Source organism: Poecilia reticulata, linkage group LG9 (genome assembly GCF_000633615.1).
Source record: "Poecilia reticulata strain Guanapo linkage group LG9, Guppy_female_1.0+MT, whole genome shotgun sequence".
Classification (NCBI taxonomy): Eukaryota; Metazoa; Chordata; class Actinopteri; order Cyprinodontiformes; family Poeciliidae; genus Poecilia; species Poecilia reticulata.
In genome coordinates this window covers 31,457,204-31,467,411 of record NC_024339.1, presented here as the reverse complement: position 1 = coordinate 31,467,411, position 10,208 = coordinate 31,457,204, and the positions used below count along the sequence as shown (strand labels likewise).

Here is a 10,208-nt window from a genome sequence, read left to right as displayed (position 1 = left end):
GTGTGTAGAGTTAGCTTAGTGTGTGTAGAGTTAGTTTAGCATGTGTAGAGTTAGCTTAGCGTGCATAAAGTAGATCCAGGATCAGCTGGGCGGATTGTGCAAACTGAAACTGAAATCCAGCTGGTAAAAGTCCAGTGTTGTTGGCATTTCTTCACACCAGATTTTTTCTGCATATTTTTTTATTTATTTAACGACTAAACTGCATAAAATGAATGTTTTAAGGCTTTTTACACGTCTTTACCTGGAGCAGAGTGGGGATTATGTCCCATTTTAAAGATTAAAGGTTTATTTAATCATTAATGTGTTATGAAATATTAATCAAATTTCTGCTGCCTGATGCATTTATTTCTCATTCTTATTTGGTTTGGAGTTTGGAAATGAAGACTTTGTGTAACTTATCTTTGTGTCATGGCAGATAAATCCTAACATGATGAATCAAAAACAGGTTTAATCTGCGTTACTTTGAAGAAATGGTGACGTGTGGCTGATGTAAGATCCTGACTTTAGAGTCACTTTAGATGGAAAGTTTTCTGACTGGCGGCATAAAGTTTGAGTAAATAAACGTTTGCTTCCACTGCCCCCCCTCGTCCAGATGCGTTTATGGTTGCTTGATGGTTTCTGTTGCCGTTTCCTGCATCCTTCACACGTTGTTTCCTCAGTTACTCATCAGTCCTAACCTGCATCGCATCTTTGAACCACGCTGCAAAAGCTCAGAATCTCACCAAGTATTTTTGGTCCAGTTTCTAATGAACATATCTTGGTACATTGTGGAAATAAGACAAAACTAACTCACAAGCAACTTTTCAGAGAAATGTGGGAGCTTGTTTTGATTAAAAAGTCCTAGCTCTATTGGCAGATTATTTCACTTCTAACATGGGAAAAATGTCTTGCAAGAAGGGAAATAATCTGGAATTTAATCTTTTTCATCAAGGTTAAGGAACTATTGACTCAAAACAAGCTCCTGCATCTTGCTGAAAAGTTTATTTTTTTGTTATTTTGGATATTTGCACTAGAAGCGAGACTAAAGATACTTGGTGAGATTTAGTGTTTTTGCAGTGCAGTGGTTATGAATCCAGTCTGAACCGGTTTTAAAGTGTCTGCCGGTCAAATGAAACGTTTCTGTGTTGAAATGTTGATCCGGAGCTGATCCAACAGAGTTTCTGTTGTGTTGTTAGTAGAGTTTCGCTCGCCGTCCCACCTCAGCGGGTTGAACCGGACGGCGTCTCTGAGCGGAGCGGACCGGACCGACACCCTGGCCGTCAGCGGGAGCAACGGCCAGCTCAACGGCAGCATGGCTTCGCAGCACTACACCCCCGACTTCAACGTCCGGGCGCTCACCGACCTGCAGTTCGTCAAGGTGGGTCCAGAACGGCCAACAAATCAGAGGAAGGCCACAGATTCACTGATCTGTCAGTAAATTTTATATCTGAATGATTTAGTAAATGTGTTAGGGCTTCTTAAATGTGTGTTATTTGCAGATGATACTRCCTTTTTCTGTTTAGGAAAAGACATAGAACAAATGATGGAGATGATACAAACAGAATTCATTAAGATACAAACTTGGTTTAAACTAAATAAATTATCATTAAATTTGAATAAGACGAATTATATGATATTTAGTAAAAGAAATAAAGCTATCGATCTTCCTTTTGAAGTCGATGATGTTGAGCTCTGTAGGGTCAATGAGGTTAAGTTCTTGGGTGTCATCATTGATGGAAAGCTGACATGGAAACCCCATGTAAATTATTTAAAAACAAAAATAGCCAAATCCATGGCAGTATTGTACAAAGTAAGGGATTTATTTCATGACAAAGCTTTATTTATGTTATATAATGCAATAATTGCTCCACACCTGACTTACTGTATTGAAGTCTGGGGGAAAGCATGTAAAACAATTACAAATCCCATTTATRTTTTACAGAAACGAGCAATAAGATGTATCACCAGAAAACATTATAATCACCCATCAAATGCTTTATTTTGTCAGTTGAAATTATTGAAATTTTATGAGTTGGTTGATTACAATATTTTGCAGGTTATGTATAAAGCTCATAAAAGCTTATTACCTCTTAATATGCAATTATACTTCGTTAAGAGAGCAAGTAATTACAATCTTAAGGGTATAGAAATGTTTGTAAAGCCCAAGATTCGAACAAATTTGAAGGACCGATGTACATCAGTACAAGGTATAAGATTGTGGAATAATCTGGAAAGTGATTATAAAAATGCTGGCTCAATAGATATATTTAAGAGAATGATAAAAGTTAAGATGTTGAAGACATATACAATTGTATAATGTGCAATCATAAAAATTGTTGCACAAGAAGGAGCTGATGTTTCTTTTTTGTTATGTTTTATTAATTGAAAACTATCATTGTTTGAATTTGTTTATTTTGGAAAAAAGGGGCAGATATAAATAAGAATTTTATTCTTCTTCTGCTACCTTTCATTTTATTTGTGTTTTGTATATTCTTTTTTGTATGAATAGCATCTGTTTTGTTTTAAATGAAATGAATAAATTCTATTAAAAAATATATATATATCTACGTTCTCCGACCCAAATCAGGTTCTGGTTCTGCTCTGCATCCCCAGAACCAAACATGGAGAAGCAGCATTCAGCTTCTATGCATCACAAATCTGGAACAAATGTCCATAAAACAGCAAAACAGCCGAAACGCTGACTTCCTTTAAATGAGTTAGTTGCTTTTGATCAGTAATAAATGGTTTAAAAAACATTTATTAAGGCTTTTCAACCATAAAACGTCTTAATACAGGAAACATATTTAAAGTGTAGTAATGTGTTTTTTTATGACTGTTGCTGATTGTTTGATCTGAATCGATATCAGAAGAGAAAACGTGGATCGGTGCATTCCTAGTTTTTATTACATTTATTGACAAAGTTAAACTTTAAAGCAGATAAAAAGTTTTCCTTTCGGCTCATCCTGGTGTTTTTTCCCTAAATCTCCCTCAGATCACGCGCTCGCAGTACCAGAACGGCCTGATTGCGTCTCGCCTGGACAGCACGCCTCAGTCCCCAGAGAGCTCTCACTACTCCCAGGAGGAGACGTCGCCCTCGGCAGCCATCACGGACCTGGAAGCAGACGCCGTCCTCACGGAGAACGGCCCGGACGAGAAGACGCTGCTGCTGCTGCTGAACGAGCAGACGCCGCCGACGGCGAACCACCATCACAACCAGCTGGACAACAGCAGCGTCTGACCCCGAGCTTCCCCTCCCCTCCAGGGGGGGGCGCTGTCAGCACCAAACACACCTTAAAGTCCCAGAGACAAGCCATGCGCGCATATCATGTAAATATGCGGGAATTCAAAATACCAAACACTGATGAGCCAAAACATTACAACCACTTAAAACTCTTGACCTGCATCGTTTTAGTTCTTTCACATTGAAAATATGAGAGTTTTATATCAATAATTCAGCAAGAAAGAGAAGTTGGACACACCCAGAACCGTTTATATTTGATATTTAAAGCTGTAAATCAGCATCAGGATTTATTTGCCCTCAAACACACAAAAAACTTACTTATCTCATGTAGTTTTGAATATAAAGGAGCCTATTATTAGTCACTAATTCCTTAATTTTCATGAAAAATGCTAGTTCCACTGGCAGATTGTTTTGACTTATAACAAGACGTTTCCCCCATAAATAAAATAATCTGCCAGTGGAACGAGTACGTCTTTTTTTTAATCAGGATTAAGGAATTATTTACTAAAATTAAGCTCCTGTTGTAAGTTATTTTTGTCTCTTTTCATGTGAACTAAGATAAAATATCTGGATTTCTTTAGTTATTTTATGCTGAACTAATATCAGTGAAATTGTGTGATTTCATATCTAAAACTGTAACATCCATCAAATCAGCATCAGGATTTATTTGCACTGCAAAAACAAACTTATACCAAGTAATTTTTAGTCTGTTTTCTAGTGCAAATATCTTAGTACACCTGAAATAAATTAAATTAACTTGCAAGTAACTTTTGAGCACAATATAGGAGCTTGTTTTAAGTTCATAATTCCTTAATATTTATTTTTAAGAAGTACTTGTTGCATTGGCAGATTATTTCACCAACAACAAAACATTTTCCCCAAATTTTAAGTGAAATATTCTCCCAATGGAACTTGTAGTTTTTCGTCAATATTAAGTAAAACGCTCCTATTTCTTGCTGAAAAGTTTTGTAAGTTAATTTATTGTATTTCAAGAATGTGAAGATTTTTCCACTAGAAAATACACTAAAAAATACTTGATAATATTTAGATTATTTTTTTCAGTGTGGATATAATTTCCTCAAAAAGTCATTTTTCTGTGAAGCACCTTGAGTAAAACGTAGATGTTCCTGTTTTATCGCGGTTTTAGCCGATCGGTTTGGAATAAGTTTGTTTTGTGGATTTCTGCTGTAAAGTTTTGGCTCATCGTGAAGAAAACCCACCAAAAGTGTATTTTGCCGCGACCGTGCAAAGCAGGCTGAACACCCAGCGGCCGTCTGTGGAAACCAGGAAGTTAACCTCTTTATCCCGTCATGGCCGCCGTCATGGCTGCCGTCATGGCCGCCGTCATGGCCGCCGCCAGCACATTCAGCTTCCCCCTCGGTTTCCGCGTTGCTTCCAGTTCAGAGACTCAGGGAGACTCCGCCCTCCTGCCTCCACCAATCCCGTATCGGAGAGCCGTGAACCAATGGCGTCGCAGCATGTGTAGCAGTCCGATCCACCTCCTCCAATCAGCATCCAGAAGACAGAGAGGCTCCGTCGGAGTTCAGACAAAGTAATCTATGTTCCGTAGAGATTTCCAGTCGCATATTTATTGATGAACTTTGTGTTTTCTCTGAAACGCCGGCGGAGCTGCGACGGGAGTTTCATCCTCGGTTAGTTTTTTTTTTTGTTTCTGGTGACTAACCAGGAGCCTTTCTATCCTGAAGTTGTGAAGAGATTCACGCTGACTGACAGCCAGCCAGCCTGTATTCTGATTAAGACAATCAACACGAATGAAGTGAATGTTTTATGAAATGTGTAGGGTACGTTAACCGTGGCTGCTCTTCTCGTCTCTGTGAAATCTTTAATTATTTTGTTTTAAAGCTGAATTCAGGCGAAATCCACAGAAATCAGGTGCCGGTTTTCACAGAGAGGAGGAGGCCTGAGAGCTAAGAGACTCATCGAACCCACTCCTTCTTTTGGAAAGAGGCCGGGACTTTTGATTTTTGTATACGTGTGTGTGTGAGTGAGAAGGCGCGTGTGTGTGTGTGTGTGTGTGTGAGACCGAAAACGGGGGATCGCTCGGTGGGATCAGAAACCCAAAGAGAGATGCTGCGTCACCTCCTAAGAAAATACTTTAAGGAAATCAGAGACTTTATTTATTTACTTGTATATATTTTTGCCGATGAGGCGCAACAAATGTAATTTTTTTGCAATGATTTGCATTCATTGTTTGGGATTTTTGTTGTTTTTAGACGGAGGAAAGTGGGATGATGATATGGAACCACGAAGTTGAAACACTCGGCTGCATTGTGTCACTTTCATGTTCAACTGTTCTGTACATTTATTATCATCAGTGGTTTATTTTCTCCATTTGAGCTGCGCACACTCCAGTTATATTTTACTGTAACTTCCAAAGAGATTTTAAGAGGAGAATCAATCATAAAACTGATATAATTACGTTTCTTGTGATGGATTTTTTTCTGTGATGTCTTATAAAACTGAAGAGTTTTCCTAAACATTCACATTTTATGCTGATAAAGAAGTTTTTTTTGCTTTTTTTTCCTCATCCTTGTTCCTTTTTTCTCCGCTTTATTTTCTCACTATCAAGTGAAAATTTTCCTCTTGAGCCTCATGAATGTAAAATCAACCAAAACTCGACTCTTTCTGCCCCAAAGAAGAACTGCAGAACACTTTTCCTTGCATTTTCAGTTCGCATCTGAAACCAGGGCATTTCTCCTTTTTGAGTTCAGTGGGAAATGTTTTGTGGTTTTAAAACTTCCTGTGTCTCATTTTGTTTACATTTGGATTTTTGTGTCACCGGGGAGGAACAGTAAAAATTCCTTATAGCGCTTGGTAACTGAGTGAACGTCAGGCTTCGCTGCATGCAGCAGCAACACATGGAAACACGTGACGCAATGCTGAGGACCGGCTGGAGTTTACGTGAAGAAATAGTCCGAGTCCCTTTTATGTAACCGGTTTCATTCTGAAATTGATTTCTGTGAAAGTTCAAAGTGATTTTCATCAACGTAATCTGGACCTGAGCTGCCTGCTGAAGGGCATTTTTATAACTTTTCGTCTTTAACTGCATTCAGATCAGACAGTTCTGTCGATGTTTACGTCCAAAGTTGAAGAAATGTGTAAAAAAAAAAAAAAAAAAAAACACAGACAAAAGAAGCGTTAAAGACTCCGGTTTGAATCTTTGCACATAAACTGAAGAGTTGTTAGTTTATTGAAGATGAAAAACCAGGTAAGATGAGGGTATTTTGGATACCTAACCGACCGACACCCTGCCGAGGAATTTAAAAGTATTCTGAGCTGAAATACTAAAATGTAATTTCAGATCCGGTTTTCGCTATCTTTGCGGCCCTTTTCACAAACTACAGAAACCCCAGAATTTCCCACTTTATGTACTTTAAAAAAAATACAGTGGTGAATGGAAGCAGCTAAAAGTCACACTCTCCTAAACATTGATTGTAGAATCAGAACTAATGTTATACATGTGGTGTTTACCCAGCAACCCTGCCCCACGTGGAGATTAAAGGGGACATTTTGATCCCTTTTAACAAAAACTAAATCAAGGCACTGAAATTAGCTCCTGTTGTGCAGATTCTCCATTCTGGCCTGTGTTGTTGGCTGTGGGTATCGGCAGTCAAAGTTCTTTTTTATCGACTTTGTGTGTCAAGTCTCACATTTCTCCACATAAACTCTGGTCTGCCTTCAAACCTCGGTCTCAGTTTGGTTGAAGTCAAACATAAATGAACGCCAGTCGGTCCGGACACCGATCCAAAAGCAGGAAGGAGACTACAGAGCAGGGCATTCTGGGTAAATACAACCAAAACAAACAATAACTCATGTTTTTTTACCAAAGACAAAAGAAATCCTGCAACCGCTAAAATCTGACGCCATTTTTGTTTACATTTCTTGAAAGAGGAAGTTGTGCTCAGTGGTTTATGTGTCGCCTCCTTCAGTGGTTCGTGGTGCAGCGCCCCCACAGGCCAGGAGGGGAACATGTTGCTCAAAGGGTTTGGTTGGTTTGACTCAGTGCAGTGAGAAAGAAAAACCACAGCAGCTGGAAATGGAACAAATGTTGCAGTTTTTGGTCCTCAGTGGAACCGAGTCGACTGACTACCAGGTGTCAGAACGTTCTTTATCGCCCATCCCCACCTCGACAGCTTGACTTTACTCAAGCTTTCAGTCTTAGCCATGACATGAACCGTGTTGTGCTGTTTTCACTGGGTTTTTGTTGTTCTTTCTCTTAAGTCACAGATTCTAATCATTTTATTATCCTGGGACAAAAGTTGTTTTTCTATGCAGGTGAAGAGAAATCTGGCTTTTCTGTGTTTATCTCCGTGAAGCTCTTAGCAAATAACTTTAACCTTTTTCCTTATTGGCTGATTAGCCACCACAACCAACTGAGTTATTTCCAAATTTCCTTTGCTTATTTTGTCAAGAAAACAAATCATTCTGTGATTTCCCTGAGAGATTTCCAGATTCTATGTCATCATCCTTATATGGTGCCTTCCGGTTTTAGCTAGCGTGACTCAAAATGTTTGTTTCAGACGGTTTCTAAAATCAGCTGCAAATGATTTTCCCAAAGATGCTGCTGGCTGTCGTCTTAATATCGATACTATGCTAAGAAAGAAATATGTATTTGTTGCAGTTTCCCAAAACAAACCCGACACAAAAAACGGAATTAAAAACTAAACAGAAACAGCCAATAAAACAACCTTATATTTACTGCCACTTTTTAACTTTATCTCATTAAACCAGCAGCACACATAATGCTATGAAACATTAGTGCAGTCCTTTTGTGTTTGAATGCATAAGGGGGAGAGAAATAGATGGTTAGCTTATCTTGCTAAATTCAGTTAGCGCCACAACAATTAGAAAACCCAGCTGGTTTTCTAATTTACCACTAAAATGTTCTGTTCTGATCTCTTTTCGTTCCCACATCTGAGCTTCAGAAGCAACATTATGTTGGTTTGAGACTCAGACTGCAGCTTTTAAGCTAACTGCTTGAGTAACAAGCTGTTAGCTCCATGCTAACAGCTGCTTTGCACAGACTGTGTTAAAGAGAATTTTAATAACCTAAAACATCTTCCATACACAAACTTTATAGCAATTCAAGAGTTTTCATGTTTGCATGAGAGTTCTCAACTCTTAGCTAAACGCATGTTGAGCTAACCATATAAACTGCCTGCTAATGTTAGCTTAGCTCTCTAGTTGCTGTTTTGTCTTCGTAACCAGCAGTTTTTTCTCCATCAGACATGTTTTCAGTATATTTTTGCTGCCTGGATGGTTGTGTGAGATCTAGAGCTAGAATAGAGACGTGAATGAATGAGAAGATCAGCAGAAGGAATCATTAGGCTAAGCTAACATTGCTTAGCATGGCACGGATCACATTTTTTCTCAGCTGCTCTTTCCTCCTGGTGTTTACAGTTAGCTTCTGAAGTTCCAGTGATAATGGTGGCTGATGCATGTAAATACTATTACAATATATAGACCGCGTTTACATGAAAATATCTCTTTAAGATAATTGCTTGAACAGTTGATGAATTGCAGCAACTTTGGTCTTCCCTTTATTTCAGATGGAAATGCTGCTTTTCACATCATTAAAACGACTCAACTCATAAATTCCTGCTCTGTAAAGCTTTTCTGGCAGCTGCTTTTGCTTGTTAGCTTTGCTGTTCAGGAGCTTTGGATTCCTGTGCCTTAAGAAACTTCAGTTTGCTTTCTAGTTCCAGTCTGAAAATAGTTATTTGCATCTTTTGTGTTTTATATTTAGGAGTTTCTTTCTAAGCTGAAGGGTTTAATAATTTTGTAACTGAGCTTGTGTTCCTCAAGTAATTTTCTAATGTTCTATTCAAGTTGATTTCAGTAACTAAGCTGTATATTTTTGCTATTTGGTCAATTTGGAAACCGTGCAGTTAGTTTTGAGTTAGTGAAACTTGTTAAAAATCTGTACAATTACACTGCTGAATGTGTTTTATTGCTGTTCAGATGCATGGTTTTAAAATTTGATGAAACTCTTTGACTCCAGGTCATAATTTTCCCCTGTTCAGGGTTGAAGTGGATAAAGCTAACGGCGTTAGCATTAAAGCTGCAGCAGGTAACTTTAATAAAGAATATGTTTTTTACATGTTTGTTAAAACTGTCATTTTGTGACAGTTTGTTATTGAAACAGATAATCTATCGATGTCCTCTCTGAATTACCATGCCTTCTGAAGAAATGCACAAAAACAATCAATCAGAGCCTGAAGGAGGGTCTTAGCGCTGTCAATCATCCTCATATAGTTGCTGATAAATGTTTATGGTTTATCTGCTGCAATCGGCGGGCGTGCTAACTAGCCTTAGCATTCATGACCAACATGTGCTAGCTGCAACATAGCAAAGAGCAAGGAAGGGTGATTAACAGCGCTAAGACCCGCCTCCTGGCTCTGATTGGTTGTTTCTAGTTAACAATGGGAGAAGGAAGAGCAACTGGGTCTCTTCACAGGTCATCTGTCTCATAACAGTTTCAACAAATATGTAAAAAAAAATATTTTCATAAACGTTACACGCTGCAGCTTGTAGAAACAAGCTCCAGTTTCTGTGTGTGTGTATATATATATATATATATTTATATATATCGCAGTACAAACTGGCTTCATCCAGTCACGTTTCAGTTTTCACACTTCTCATAATCTGAGCAAGAGAAGAAAAAAACAATCCTCCTCTGTTGTGTTAAAAATAAAAGCACTTTAGCAATCAATGCAGTATTTTCAAAAATTTGAGGAATTTACCACAGTTACTTGCTCAGCTGCAGTTGCGACACGCTTACAAAACACTGACTGGCCAGGATTTCATCAGCGCGGCTCTGAGGCTGCACCATGACTCTGTGTTTTGGCCGCAGCTCTGGAAGCCGCTGGGTCCTGACCCCCCGTTGTCTCTGCCCGCCACACCGGCTTCACGTTCTGGTTTCATGTTAATCTGTGGAGGTGTTCACAAGTGGTTGTTTTTTTTTAAG

At 38.7% G+C, this 10,208-nt stretch overlaps 1 protein-coding gene across 6 annotated transcripts in view; it reads left to right on the top strand.

Moving 5' to 3' along the window:
- Positions 1-3,374, top strand: part of LOC103470685 (metal transporter CNNM4) — a 37,681-nt gene extending 34,307 nt beyond the window's left edge. For 3 of the 6 annotated variants that reach the window (XM_017306561.1, XM_008419314.2, XM_008419312.2), the window contains 2 exons: positions 1,179-1,357; positions 2,972-3,374. In XM_017306561.1, the coding sequence (XP_017162050.1) occupies positions 1,179-1,357; positions 2,972-3,217 (425 nt within the window). In that variant the 3' untranslated portion in view covers positions 3,218-3,374. Of the gene's footprint in view, positions 1-1,175; positions 1,358-2,971 lie in introns of all 6 variants that reach the window. The other 3 variants (XM_017306560.1, XM_008419313.2, XM_008419311.2) reach the window with 1 other exon arrangement.
- Positions 3,375-10,208: the final 6,834 nt, after the last annotated feature.